Source organism: Poecilia reticulata, linkage group LG1, assembly GCF_000633615.1.
Source record: "Poecilia reticulata strain Guanapo linkage group LG1, Guppy_female_1.0+MT, whole genome shotgun sequence".
NCBI lineage: Eukaryota > Metazoa > Chordata > Actinopteri > Cyprinodontiformes > Poeciliidae > Poecilia > Poecilia reticulata.
In genome coordinates, this window is record NC_024331.1 from 2,205,566 (window position 1) to 2,221,202 (window position 15,637).

General features: G+C 39.0%; 1 protein-coding gene across 12 annotated transcripts in view; it reads right to left on the bottom strand.

Annotated features, from left to right (window-relative positions):
- Positions 1 to 15,637, bottom strand: part of fat1a (FAT atypical cadherin 1a) — a 97,878-nt gene that overhangs the window by 57,932 nt on the left and 24,309 nt on the right. For all 12 annotated transcript variants that reach the window (XR_533180.1, XR_533182.1, XR_533183.2 and 9 more), the window contains exon 3: positions 13,626 to 13,940. Coding sequence is in view for 8 of the 12 variants with exons in the window: in XM_008403969.2 (XP_008402191.1) it covers positions 13,626 to 13,940 (315 nt within the window). In the remaining 4 variants the exon portion in view is untranslated. The remainder of the gene's footprint in view (positions 1 to 13,625; positions 13,941 to 15,637) is intronic.

The following is a 15,637-nucleotide window of genomic DNA, read 5'->3' on the forward strand; positions in this document are numbered from 1 at the left end:
TATTTTGCAAAAGCTCCGATGTAAAATACAAATACAAATTTAAATTAAAAAAAAGTACATAAAGAGAAATAGAAAACACTTCTCTCCTCTCTCTCTTTCCAGCCTCACAAACTCTACCAGCACAGTGGGGGAAACAAGATGTTCCAGCGGTGACATCACAAATTATGTAGAATAAATGTGTAGTTCACGTTGAGATTATTCTTTGCCATGTTGCACAGTGTCTCGAGAATTATCATCAAAACAAATAGTTCTGGTGTGCCGCATCAAAACAGCCCACACTGACCAATTATTCATGTGCTCCAGCAAGACCGGAGATGATGGATGATCGTGTTTCCCGCCTCCCCTGTGCGCTGCGTTAGGCAACTCTTCACTTAACATGGACTCTGCAGCGGAATACAGATGACATTTCTCACACCAAATCTGATATATTATTTATCTGCAGAGCCGCTGCTTAATCAGCGTTAACGTGGGCGCCATTAAAACTACAAATCTTATGGTAACAAACATAAATAATACTCTGCATGTCGATCCTTTACTTGAAACAAAATTTGAACGAAGCTGGCGAAATACAAAAATGCAGAGTGCTTTTTTTTTTTTTTTGCATATACTCAAACTTGTGATTGGAGTAGCTTACACTTGAAATGTGTTGATGACAGGTTGCATATTCCTTTTGTTTATAGCCGCTTGTATGGATGAGAAGGAGTTTGAAATAAGATCTTGTTAGAGAGCAGAGAACAAAGAGCTGCATATGAAGAAGCATTCATGCCTTCTCAAATTGCAGCTATGTTTCCATTAAATTAAGCAAACTGAAATTACAAAGAAAACATTTGCTCAATGGAAACATGCCAATATCGAAAAATTTCACGTTTTTCAATAAAACGTTTTTGCACTAGAAATAAGGTGTTTTTTATCAAACTAGATGTATTTCGCAACAGTGTCGCGTCACACAGGTTGTATGATCAACAAGTGGATGTTACTCCTGGTGAAAACCACAAAGAAGACGACAGGAAGTAGTCGGAAAATGATGGTTTATTTTTGTTTGTGTTTTTTTGGACAATGTGCAGCTGGCTCCACCAGCTCTCACAGGATCACACAGTTCATAAAACGTGCGTCATTCCAACGTGTTGAATCCAAAACTCTTCTGTAAAATCTCCCACTACCATTTCCCCAAAACGCTGCATACATATTGGCTCACAAGTAGCTTGTTGCGCCAACGTCTGAATAAAACGCAGACTGATTGATGAGCGCTGGCGCCATGGCTAAATTACGAATGTGTATTATGTAATCGTTTACATCCGTCATTGCCATGATTTTTGATTTTATTAATGTGTGACTTAAAAGTTAATTTCTTAATGAAGGCAAACACTGCCATTGCGAAATTGTGTTTTATCGACCTTAGCAGAACATAGACAAAGATTTACGCACATTTGTTATGGAAACACAGCTAGTTGTTCATTGCTTATTGATGTTTAAAATAGAACGTGGACCTCCTAGCATATCCAAAGTATTAAGCATCATTATATCTGATAGAAAAGTATAAATTATTTTTATATTACCTAAAACATCTTAAAATGACTGGGATGAGTTCTTCACAGAGTGGAAGCTTTTCAGGAACTTAACCAAACCATCAGGCATTTTATTCCTTATAGACAGAATCGTTGAGGTTTAATGAGGTACCCCACACCAATCAGAACTAATGTGATGTGCTCCAGTTAACTGTTGAGTTTATTCAGCCAGGTGAAAAAGTTTGACCTCACACGAAGGCAGAGCTTGAACCATGAGATTGAAACGACTCAAGACGCTACCCAGTTTCTGTCAGACTGAGACTTTGGTCAAGTTTAAGCTATTATTGTGAACCTAAAATGAGAGGTTATTTCACAGTTTGTGTATGAATTATTTATGAAATCTTTACTTGATTTTTGAAGAAAAGAAAATGCTATTAGTTTTTCCCAAATTCTTATTTAAATATGTTTGACCTTGGCATGGTGCTCTAGCTGTATCATTAAGCTGCTAAACAAAAGCACTTAGGCAGTTTTTGTAACATTTTGGAGCCAAATTCCTTCCTTGGGTAAATTCATCTGCTGGTAGTTACACTGTACCGTGCTGTTCTCCCAGTTTGGCGAGGGACACTTGCAGTATAATCAACAACTTTACAGAAAAAAAAACAGGTGAAATGTTGAGCTGGAGAACTAGCCCACTCGATGAATGCTACGCTTTTATTTCTGTCTTTTGAGATTGATTGTGAGGCCAATGCAAGCAACTTTTAACTGAAACCAGCCTAGCATGGCCGTCACTGAATTTGCTGAGTTTGAATATTTTTGAGGACGAAAAAAAACATTTTTTTTTATTATTATTGTGAAGCTTGAATTCTGTTGAAGGTGTACTGAGGTTTCTGTCAAGCTAATCCTAAAAGCCACAACAAAGGAACATGAATCAGAAACCTTTTTCGAACAAAGTGAAGGCAAATAAATTGGACTGAAATATTGCATTTTACTGAAAATTTAAAAAATATATAAAATGACACAATAAGTTGTTGAACTCCGTAAGAGACCACGGAAGAGAGCGTTTCTTTTTGCTCAGGACATATGGGAATATTTAGTAAGAAAACAAGGAGCTGTGTGTCGACTCACAAACAAATCAAAACAAAAACAAAAATTCAAACAGAAATGTTTTTGTGCAGCAGTGGGTTATTTTCCAGCCTTTCATGTTCCCCACAATGGAAAATCAGTTACAGTCGAGTCAGAAATGAAATCCTGATTTTGTGGCTGCTGTAAACCAAGCCCGTGTTTTGGCTTGATATACTCGTGTTGGCCATTGGTGCGTTTTTGCTTGATATGCTACCAGCTGGCTCCTTTATGTACTACTGGAGGATCTGTAATATTCAACTACTGATATTGCTTTCGGGAAATTATTCACAGCTAAACTCCCCAAGATGTTATTAATCCAGCCAAGCTAGCTAGACAGTCACCAGAGAAGGACTCAGGACTCTGTTGGCAACTGTTGCCCCAGTCAATAAAGGTGCATACCTTTCTGTCACTACCTAAACGTTAAAGTACCATGAAATAACTGGTTTTAGAGCCAGAGCTGACCAAAGAAGAACACACACGTACACACACACAGAGAGACTTGGGCTGACAGTAATTACAGCCATGCTGGTTTGAGACGGGGAGTAAAACAACAGTGAAGGAACAGTGGCACTCTCCACCATGTCCTCCAGCGCTACCGCGAGTGTTCAGCTGGAGACCTGAGGGGGATCTGGGCATCCTGGAGGTCGTTGGTGTACTTTGTCTTGGCACACTGTCACTGTGATTAGCAACGTTAAGAGTTGCACACATTTCCATGTGGTGCAAAAATCAGTCAGTGGTAGACTAATGCAAACCCAAAACCAACCCAAACCGTTGTGGTAGGAGTTGCTTTTCTTTCTTTCTTTCTTTTTTTCTTTTTTATTAAATGCAGTCAACCAGGAAATGCTGAAAGTTCACTTTTATTGTGCAATACTTGGCTGCTAGACTAATCCCCCCTTCAGAGACATTGATTACTACTAACAAGCAGGTCTGCATAGGCTACATTGGACACCTTTATAAATACATTCAGGTAATAATAAAATGAACAGTGTCAAAAGAGACTAACTGTTTGCAGTGGAACTGAACTTTACCTGCATTCATTTTTTTTCTTGAAAGACAGCAGTTAAAGCTGCCATATGTAACTTCTATGAAAAATATGTTTCTTACGTATTTGTTAAAACTGCCACTGTTGCCTCCTGTGTTTGATTCCCGGGGCGGAGTCTTTCTTCATGGACTCTATATGCTCTCCCTTTGCATGCATGTGTTCTCTCCGGGTACTCCGGCTTGTGACTGTCAGGTTGATTGATGAGGTGTGAGTGTGTGTGTGTGCATGGGTGTTTGTCCTGTCTGTCTCTGTGTTGCCCTGTGATGGACTGGTGACCTCTCCAGGGTGACCCCGCCTCTCGTCTGCTGACCACTGGAGATAGGCACCAGCACCCCTCATAACCCCACTAGGGTTAAGTGTGTTAGATAATGGATGGATGTCGCCATGTTATGACAGCGTAGCGTAAGACAGATAATCTGTGAAAAAAGTGGAGCTCCTCTGCCTTCTCAGTACTAACCAAAAACAACCAATCAGAACAAGCATGATGGTCTTAGTGTTGCCAATAATGCCTATGTGCGGCCCACTTACTAAGTCATATATGATATATTCAGCATTTTTATAAAAAGTGAAAGTAACTTACTTGATTGTGTTATAAAATGGCACTATGTGGAAAACCTATAATACTGGGGAAATTACTAACAACCTGGGTACCATGTAGCTCAGTGGTAAAACGGTCCAGCACACAGAGGCTAAAGTCACGGCCTTTCCCTTTCTCCTGCTGAGTAACAGATGAATAAAGGCCACTAGCAGCAAACAAATGTCTCTAGAGGACAGTGAAAAGCGTTTGCTGTCAAATTACCGGAAACACCAGGAAGTTGTTGGAAGTATGCCTTTCCTATCTCCCTTCCCCTGACAGCGGCCACTGCTTTGTTAAACCACAGATAAGACCACAATGTGTGTGTTTTCTCCTGCACAAGCTTGTAGAAGGAAACCCAGAAGAAACCCCAAGTCAAGCAGTTTAAGGTCAATGGTACAAAATACTAAGGAAATCTATGTGTAATAAAAATTGCCTTTAAAAAAATCTTTCCCATTATTCTGGCATTTAGCAAATAGAAACTAAATAAATGGTGGCAATCACATTTGGCCTTTCATATTGTGTATGTAAACTTGTTTTGATTGGAGTTAAAGGAGCCAATTAAAGTTAAGAAGGGCCTTGTATAGATGACCAGATATCTGATCAGATACGAGTTCTTATCAGCTGAGCCTCACAGTCTGACGACAGCGATAAGCCTTTAATCTAAGGTGAGGTTTCCATCGGCACCAACCTGAAATCTCACGTGTCTGCATATCATAAATTAATAATAATCTATTAGAAAAAGTCAATTAGTCAATACTGGGGCTATTAGAGTAGATACAGGAAGTCCAAATGCTTTTTGTATGAGTTGTATAGCAATAACAGGAAGTAGCATAATGAGCATTTAGTGGGATAGGAGACATATTGTAAAAATCTTTGCTACAGCTTTAACTCCTCCGCTCAGGTATAGTAAGCTTCCTGCTGTGTGTGCGGGTGCTTGTGTGTGTGGATGTTGATTCTGACTGCTTGTTCTGCACGGGCGCTCCATCTTAACACAGACGTGTGCACTGGCATAAAACCTTGGGTCAAAGTTTGTTGCAGAGCAGAGGCATTTCAGAGGAGGCAGGAAATGATTCAGCGGGTAATGAACGCTGCTCACTCTCCCACAGAAGGAAGGTGGAAAACCTGCCTGAACAACCCCTGAAAGCTCGGAATGCTGACATGTCGGCGTGAAGAGAAAATAAAAGTCGACGGAAGGCGGGCCGGAGATCTGAAAGTTCTTTTTGTGTTTTGTTCTACTTTCACCCCCGAAGTGTTAAAATCTTCCTTTGAATCTCTGTCCATACAACCACTAGCACTGAGAAACAAATCAGTTTACTTGTCTCACATCCCACTGAGACCAATAAACTGACAACATACCAGTTTCATTTCTCCTTAGCAGGGTTAGAACAGGTTTGGGTTTTTCATCATAGTTTTATTTTGTAATGACAGTAGCAGTTTCCACACTTTGTTTAATTTTAGGTGCAGAACTCAGAAAGTAACACATTGTAATTATGTTTACTTCTGAACAGAAGATACCATTTTCAGAAAAAAAAAATTACAATTATTGTTGAACAACAAACTGAGAACTGAGTTTTTTGGGGGTTTTTTTCCAACTTTAGCTGCTGCCGTTTTGCAGACTGACACGAGGTGAAGTAATTTGCCAGTGGCCGACTTAAACCGCTTGTGTCAATTTCACATCAGTTCAAAAAGAAATAGATTCATAAACATGAAAATGAAAGATATTGCATCCATAATCCCAGTATGTTTTAGGTGGTTTTATAAACACACAATATAGCTCCAGGTAGCCATAGCTTTTCCCTGTTGATCACTGTTTTTATTTAGTGGACCTCACAGAAATGTTTTCTTAAATGTGTTAGTTTTAGTGAACTGTAATAACATTGGTCCTGAGGCGTCAAATCAAGGTTGAAGAGCTTGAAACAACTGTTGGAGGGGATCAGATGTGAGCAGGGCAACTCAGCACTGGTTCATCTTTTGAAAAGTGAGGTTGGCACAATATTCAGACTCAACTATCTGGAACTGATACAGAAAAGCTAATTCACGCAGCTGATGGAATCATTTTCTGTCCGTGCAGCTCAGGTTTTCTTCCCCTTCGGGATTCTTTTAGGAGCGAGGTTACATTAAGATGTTTTGTTCTGCATTTTCCAATGATGGCACCGGCAAAAATGTGAAACGAAATACATAAAAAATGACAGAAGAGCTGGGCTTGCACTTTGATGACAGAATAGCTTCAGTGAGCTTGGTAAAAAGAAAGACTTTTATCTAAGGCTGTACTGAATCTGTAAAGGGAAAATAAAATAAAAAAAGGTTGACCAGCACCACCCAAGGCGTGAAGTGCTTGTGCTGTATATATGTGAGGGCAGAGCCGGCAGCAGCAGACCATAGCCCATGATAGATCTATTTAGCTTGGAACACAGGTCTATGAAGTTTCAGAAGCTGCACAAAAACACAGCCCTGCACGTCTTTTCCTCTTTCCCTCCCCTTTGTAGATGTGCCAGGACACTGCCTGTGCCTTCAATGCAAATTTAGAAGGTGTAATTACAGAGATGCATGTAGTAAATTTAAATCTTTTCCAAAAGAAAAAAAAACAAAAAAAAAAAACGCGTAATATGCGGTGAGATTGCTGCATGGACTTTATGATGTGGGGACGTGTTGGGACTATTTTTACGTTGCTTAATACCACAGATTTAAATACATTTTTAAAAATGATTGTAATCGTTCCCTGTTTTGTGGGAGAAGTAAACCCACACCGGGCCTCGCAAAAGTATTCATACCCCCAATTTTTTGGGGGGGAATTGTCTGTAAAGGCAAATAATTGTGAAATGGAGGGACAGGATGTGTGGTTTGCAACATGCTTTTTACAAGTAGCTGAAAATTATCATTTGCATCTGAATTCAGCTTGTTTGAGTCATTACTTTGGAGAGTCACCTGTCAACAAAACTGCAGCTGTCGCTACCAGCTTTGAACGCAGCCATTTTTACCAGATTTAAGATCAGTCACAGTGGATGACGAGTGTCCTGCCACAGGAGTCGGAACGGAACGAAATGGAACAGAACAGAACCACAGACTCCTTCATTTGTCACTCAGTGGAGAAATTCAGTGAGTCAGCAGCAACATGACAGATAAAAGTCAACGCCTGTATTTTTACTGGAGCGTCTAACTCATTTTGTTAAAACCATTGTACTACAGCTCAGATAACCTTTCCCAACCCAGCAGACATTACAGCTTACCCACAGCATGATGCTGCCTCCACCATGTTGTATGATGTTCAGATGATGGTCGGGTTGCTCTGTCCATTTTTAGATGATGCTAGAAGACGTTAAAACCTTGAGAAGTAGTTTTAGAAGCTAACGCTAACGTTCTCTCTGCCCTGTCCGCTGGGCTCCAGGGTCGTCATGGTGAAGTTTGTTCTCTGATGTTAACTAATGGCTTCACAGAACAGCTTTATTTCTACTGAGATTAAATTGCACACAGGCCAACAACCTTTACTAATGAGGCAACTAAATTTCATTTAGCGCTAAAAAAGACGGTGTGAATATAAGTATATTTTAGGGGAAAAACAATTATTCAAACATTAATTTTTCCCCCCAAAAATGAATGTTATAGTGGAATTAATTCTTGCAATATGACTAAATGTGAAAAGGCTCTGACTCTAAAGTACCATTGTAAAGTAAATCTTGCACTTGTTACCCTCTTCTTTAGTTTTCCAACACTTTGCTCCATGCAGCAGACTCGCAAAAAAAAAAAAAAGAACTAAATCTCAGAGAGAGAGCAGTGATTCGGTGAGGCTTCCTCTCTGTGAACCAGTGTTAGTCAAACTCGCTGGTATCCCGCAGATAAAAGTTTAAACATGCTTTGACATGCATGAATAGGCGTTATCCTTCTGCTCCTATGTTTTATTTTTTCCTTTGAGCTCCTCTGACAGTCATAAAAGATTTAGTAGATTTAAAATTTTCACTGTAAAGAGATTTTGCCTACGGTGGAAGTGAGCAGGGACTTCATTACATAATTTGAAATCTATATGTGGGCTAGGAATAAGTGATGGTTTATGAAAATCTGTTAGCACTAACAAAGAAAGCCTGTTTCAGGAGAAATCCAAACACAATGTGATATCTGTGGATAGATATGAGTCAATAATTGTTCATGCCATAATCTCATTTTATCCTGGGTTGATTCTCAATATAAACAGAAAAACCTAAGTACATTTCTCAAAAGCTTTGAAACTGTTTTTTTAGCAGATATATACATTTATTATTACTTTTATCAGGATGCCTAAGCTGAGCTTTTTCATGCATGCAGACAGAACACGAACCATATGTGCAAACTGGAAAGTCCTCACGTCTCTTTATTCTTTATCTTTTTTTTTCTTTTCCTGTCTGTCGTGGAGAATGCAGAATCTCTGCAAGTCTGTTTGGGGAGGTAACTTAAATAATAAATCCTTATTTGGTCTGAAAATTCCCATCGCCACTTCCAACAAAAATAACTCCAGTTTGTTGATGTGACTACCTTGAGAAACAAGACCACACACATCAGCGAGGACAAACTGGAGCAACTGCTGCTCTGCACCCCTCCACTCCTCTCCGCACACACATGCACACACACACGCACATGCACATGCACATGCACACACACACACACCCCTCCTGCTTTCAGCTTCCTGATCAGCTGCATTCAACCAAGTGGGCTGCAGCACACAGCTCGTAATTTTAACCTTTCTCTGCACAGCCTCTTTGTCCTCCTGCCCACTTCAGATTTAACCCCACTGGAAGCTTTGGATTAGCCTTTAGAGCAGTGTTTCTCAACCTTTTTTGTGCCAGCGCCCCCCTAGCCTTTATCCACCGACCCCCACCAAAGAATTTGTAGGCTACTTTGCACTAACTATTATTTTATTATTAATGTTACTGTCACTATTGTAGATGTCTTGATTTTCATGCTTGTTTCTGTATTTATCATCAAAAATAATTTCCTAGAGAACAAAAAAGCCATGGGAATAGAAATAATTTTCACAGGTGTCTACAAAAAATGCAATGAAGGGTTCGGTGAATGCGCATATGCAACTGGGGGGTTCGGTACCGCAAAAAAGGTTAAGAACCACTGGCCTAGCAGCAGCCAATCAGAGTGGGAAAAATATTCTGATTTTTTGTCATTTTCTAGTTGTTAAATATTCCACAAAATGACCAGATAAAAGATGTACAACATGCCAGTTTAAACTTTGAACTATTTGCAAAACGACTGAGCTCTGCAACATTAAAACATGGACAGAACTGTAACTACATTAATCATAGCTCTTCTTCTCTTCAGTGTTTGTCAGTTTCTGGTGGTGCAGCTCTGTGCTGCCTTCAGGAGAATGGGACATCAGAGTATCATCCATAAAATTTCACCCACATGGCATTTATTGTGCAAACCAGAGCTTTCAGTGAAAAAACAAAGTTCCAGGTCCTTTTAATGCCATACAAATATGAGACAGAAACATGGATTATATCTTTATATAGACCTATCTATTGATTTATAGATTAATAGTTTTACTGGACAGAAATTACAAAGAACAAATCTGGTTCTTAATCAAATCCTAATGAGTCAAATTGAAAGTGTCATGGAGTCATCAGCCTCATGACATTAACACTGATATGAAAAATAATATTGAAGAAATAAATATATCAAATCTAATTAAAAACATAAATAAGTGATCAGTTATTTACTGTTATGGTCTGTAAGATATATTTATTCTCAGTACTAGATATGGTCTTAAACACATGGCACTTCAACAATATTATTTTATATTTTATCTTGAAATAGTGTCTGTTTATATTGTATTAAGTTTTTATCAAAAGGTCTTGCCATACAAGTTTATTCCTCTGTATTTATTTTAGTTTCTTAGTTAATTCTTGCATTTTGTTCTTCATTCATTTCAATTTAGTTTCATTTGATTAATATTATCCTCTCTTGGTTTATTGCTATGTCCACTTTAGTTTCTTTCCTGTTGCTACATTTCTTTTATCGTCTATTGACGCTCACTATCAGTGATCTTCACTCATCACCTGCTGTGCCGTCGTTCAGCGTCAGATTTTCTGTTTTTATGTCATAATGCACATCTAGTGTGTCGCTCCGTTTATGTCCAGCTTCTCCTGTTTCAGAGTTTTGCGTACGTCTTTTTTTTTTTTTTTTACCCCCTAAGGTGCAGGGCGGTCGAGAAATGTATCAATGGGGAAAAGGCAGACTGATATAAACAATTTAAAACAACGGAAACAATTCCGGTATTCTGATTATTGAAATGTAAAAGGGCTGTGTTGTTCTATCACAACCGTTTCATACCGGACCTCTTACAGCACCGGTGTTAACGCTATAAAATGAATGCTCTCTATCGTGGTGTCACCATGGAGGGATTTCTTTATTTAAATGGGTTCATTTTTTCAGAGGGATTCAAAGTGAGGGTATTGTGATTTTAGTAATTACATGTTTATAAGAGCAATTTTCTGTTGTCCTTCCATGGAAGCGGGCAGCATCCAGACGGAAATAAAACACCTTTTAATATAAGTTGCTGCTTTGACATGATCACAAAACTGCCAAAACACATGTACAAAAATACCAGACAAAGTGAATCACAGCAACGTCATCAGCTGGTGTGAAGCTTAACTGATGGGGAGAAGCAAGTAGCAGGAGCGGAGCTGCCCCAAAAGCTAACAAACACTGAATAGAAGAAGAGCTGCCATCGATACAGTTGCAGCTAAACATGATTTAATGTTACACAATACAGTTTTATCAAGTTGCTCAAAGTCTAAACTGGTATTAAGTTTACCTTTGACCAAATGCCCTCCAGAGGAATCTCAGCGCCCCCCTTTTGTAAAAATGTCCGCCAGCGCCCCCTGCCGTCCTCTGAACGCCCCCTGGGGGGCGGCACCGCCCTCGTTGAGAACCGCTACTTTAGAGCGTCTCTCTTGAAAGAGAATCTGAAAAGAATCCGTGTTTTTCTGACCTTCCAAACTTCCAAGCCATTTTTGCTTATATAACAAACAAACACGACTACAGTTATGAAGGTCACTGTTCATACTTTGCAGCCACATACAGTTGTGTCTCTCGGTGGATGTGGAAAAAATACAGATTTTGTGGTCAAACGTTTTTTCTTTTAAACACATCACCACTTCTGATTGGCTGAAGAGTTCCTCATGACGTCTCCTTCCTCAGAAGCTCTTGTGACTGGGGAAATATGTGTTTTTGTCTTCCAAATTTGTTAAGTGTCTGCTAAGTTTTCACATTTTGAGTAAAGTTCTGTTTGTTTTTAACAACTTTCTGAATCTATAAGATCCCATACTTGGAGACGGGCACCAGCAACCCTGGTGAATCCAATAGGATAAGCGTATATAATAATAGATGGATGGATAATCAGTATAAAAATGTGAGCAGCTTTTTTCACTGGTATGTAAATGATTTATCTTTGGTTTTTAAGCTCCAGATCTTTGAGTTTGGAAGACCTCCAGTCATCACCTTAATCTTTAGTACTCAGCATTAACTGTCAGATTCAGGTCAGGACTCTGGCTGGCCATGCCGAAAACCATAATCTGACTTCCAGTCAACACAAATATGCTGGTGAAATTAAAAGATCAATAATCCTGCCAAGGGTGTGAATAATTCTGGCCTTACTTGTAACTTTTTGGGGTTTTGAGAGACTACAAACTCTATGTCCCTAAGGTCAGTTTTGATTGATAAAGCTTTATTGTTTTATAGTCCATAAGTAGTCAGTAGATTTATTTTACTTATTTACTTTTGTTTTATTGAATCAGTAGCATCAGCTGGTTTATACAGTGTAAAAAAAAAAAAACATCTCTAATTTATGGAAAAATACCGTTTTGTTTGGTTTTTTACGGTGTAGTAAACTTTTTAGTAGTAGTAGTGTAGTAAACTGATTTTTGTCTGTTGGTTCTATAACTTTTTTATTTAATTGTTAAAAATTCTGATTAATCTGTTTTCTTTTCATAAATAATCTGAGAAAACATAGAAGTCGTCTTCTTTTAAGCCCAACTGTTAAGTCGATACAAAGGTAATACATACTTTAGCTGGGTTTTTGAGACATTATGACACTCTATGTATCATATAAATGCTACTTTAGGTCAGACAGGAAAGGTTAACATTTTCTAAACAAGCCAGAAGTCTTAATAAATTACATATCTTCTCCGTAGCTTTAAAAATACATGTGGAGTTATCAGAGAAGTCTGTCTTTCCATCTATCAAGAGCACTTTTTCTTGCTCTACCACAAAACACAAGCAGCCTGATCTGCTTTAAAAGAACTCACTGAAATATTAATCGTGACATCACTTTCAGAAAACCATGTGAGAACACATTTTAGAGTGTCAGAGTGAAAAAAACCTCCAAAAGGTTCATCCTGCTCTTGTTGTGGGTAAAAATACGCTGCTCAGACGGCGCAAAGTTTTAAAAGCAAACAACCAGCAGCTTGACTGACGCCTGTCGCCTGGAGTTGTGATCCATGTCACACAGTAAAGAGCTCATTATGTCCGCTGCATTCAAGGCCTTTAAAGAAGCTGAAGAGCTATTTCAGGTTCACTTTATCTGCAGACATCTCAAGTGATGATACGACCGCTGACACAGAAATTAGGAGAGTTGACATCTGGAGTTTAAGATGGTGTAGTTATTAATAAATTAAACCACATGTACATGGATTCTTGGAAATCTGCTTTTCACGTCTTTACCCCAGATTCCATAAAACCATGGCTATGAGTCTGCAAGCTGACACTGAGACCATGGTGCTGTCTCACCGCCAAAATGCAGACTTATTGTGCACCTAGCGTTCAATAGGCTGGTAACCAGCACACGTCCACCAGTCACCCACGACTCTAGGTTTATCATGAAAAATGGTTGTCATACAATATCTGTAAACATGTTGTATAACGCGGAGTTGAAGTTGGCTCCCAATTGCAGCTTCAGTTTCAGGAGATAGCTAATGATTGATGCTAGTCACCAGCCTCTCCAAAGCTAACGTAGCTTAGCACTCTCCTTCTCATTTGCCAGCCCAGAACACGTAGTAAGCGGTGCCGGCCTGTTAATCAGATCAGTAGCTGGCTTTGGCACGGATATAGTCTGCTGTGACAAGGAGGTAGTAGGTGCTAACACCAGCTTAACCAATGTTAGCACTATCTTATCCAGGATAGCAAAGGAAGAAGGCAATCCTGTGGGTGACTAGCCTCAGTATGCTAGTCACTAGACTCTACAAAACTAACGCAAGTGAATAGTCTCATTTTCCTGCGCCAGTCGCTAACTTTTAAACATATCAGTAACTGGCTGAAGAATGGAGATAGCGTCCTGTGACACGGGACGACGACCACTGGGTGAACAATAGTCTTAATTTTGGCGCTGAAACTGCAATCTTACCGGTTTTGGTGTTGATGGCAAAGAAGCCCTGTGGATTCCCACTGGTGATCCTGTAGCTGAGCCTGTCGCTGGCCTTCGAGTCAGGATCAGCTGCGTTAATCTGGATGATCGACACGTCTTTTGGGGAGTTCTCCATGACAGAGGGGTAGTAGACAGGTTCAGACGTCTGTGGTGCATTGTCGTTGACGTCCTGCACTTCGATGTAGACCTCAACAAAAGCTGAGAGGGGAACCACACCACGATCCATCGCGTAGACCGTTAGCCAGTAGTGAGGGGTCGTCTCATGATCTAGCAGTTCTTGTAATTGAATGACACCTAGGGCATAAAGACAAACAAAGAATGAATCATCTTTGGAGTTTGCATCATATCTCTACTGCTTATTTTCAGTAATACACAAAACTGACAAAAAAGGTGGTTCTGGACATGAAAAGGAATTGCAACATGTCAAGGTAGCACATTGACAACTACCAGTCATTGCTCTCCTGTTTACATTTCCCTGCCATGAAGGGGCTCCAACCTTCAGCTGAGCAAACAAAAGAGCTTTCAAACACACATATGAGTGGTACGGGATGACAATGGCTGAATGCACTGCTGAATGAGCAGCTCCTCCGACATGAAAGAAACATATGTGACACAGAACTGGACAGCTACGTGCTTGACGGATGCCACACATTACTGATCTTATAGCTGCCACTGACTCTCAATCAACGAAGAGAGATGTTTGAATGTGACCAGCACTGTTAAAGTGGACTGTTGATCTTTCTTTTGGAAAAGCTAAAAGCAAAGTTCACGTCAGTGAATTTGCTTTTACTTTTGTGCTTTTTATCTCTGTCCAACTCCACTTGGGGAAGCACTCATCGGGTGCTCTGCAGGCACATGCTAGCATGGGGACGGATAAGTGTGAGTAGGTGTAGAAAAGACAGAGGACATTTCTCAGAATTTGCTCCTACCGTTGACAATATGAAACTGGAGTGATTATGACCAAATAGGCAAATTCACAAATATGTAAATTGCAGGGGGAAAAAAAATCACGTGTTATAAAACCAGAGCAGCAGCAAACAAACAGGAGACATTCTGAGTTCCCATAAAAAAGTGCAATATTCTTTGATGTTCCATACATTTTTAACAACATTCACAATGGTTTTTGGTAAATAAAAAGATTATTTCAGTGACTGCACTTTATCCTTTTATTTCCTAACATCATTTATTTCATTACCTGTGAAAGACCTACAGAACATGTTGTGGTTTTATCTACATTAAAGTTGCTAAATAACCTGAATATAAAACATAGCAACCCTCCAATAAAAATTTGTTCAATTGACAGGAATATTTTCAGGGTGATCACTGATAAGACAAGCACAAATATTACTTCACAACATAATTCCATAACTTTGTCCTAAAAGGAACAAGAAAAGTTTGTTTTTCTTATAATAAATGAAAGACAAAGCAGCCTGGCATAATGTAAAAAAGTCACTATGGCAACAACAATGCTGCTAGCGGCTTATGATTTTTGGTACTTCTGCAGTTAAAATCTTCATTTTTGTATGTTTTGCGTCAACCAATATGTAAGTTCATACAAGCCTTTTGCAACATTTGACATCAGTCTAGTGTACGGGAAGTTGTTTTTTTTTACCTCAGTAAATGATAGCTACCAGCAGGAGACCACTCAAATGTTTTTGATATTAGGTTTGATATATTTAATAAAAAATAACTGGCCCTAAAAGGAAGCCAAAGCCCAATAAATGGAAATGGGTTGAGATATAAGATTCTCAGGGTCTATATAGCTATATAATCTATATATCGTAACAATTTATAGTTTATTAGTTTACTTTTAAAGGAGTTGAATAGATAATATCATCTGATTTGAAAATGTAGAAAGATCATCTGAATTTTAATCACTGTAGTAGAGAACGTTTTTCATTTAAATTTTGAGCTACAACAATTTTCCACCGTCACATTTTTTAATCAGGTCAACTAATTACTATCATGTAACATTCTTGGACATATATATA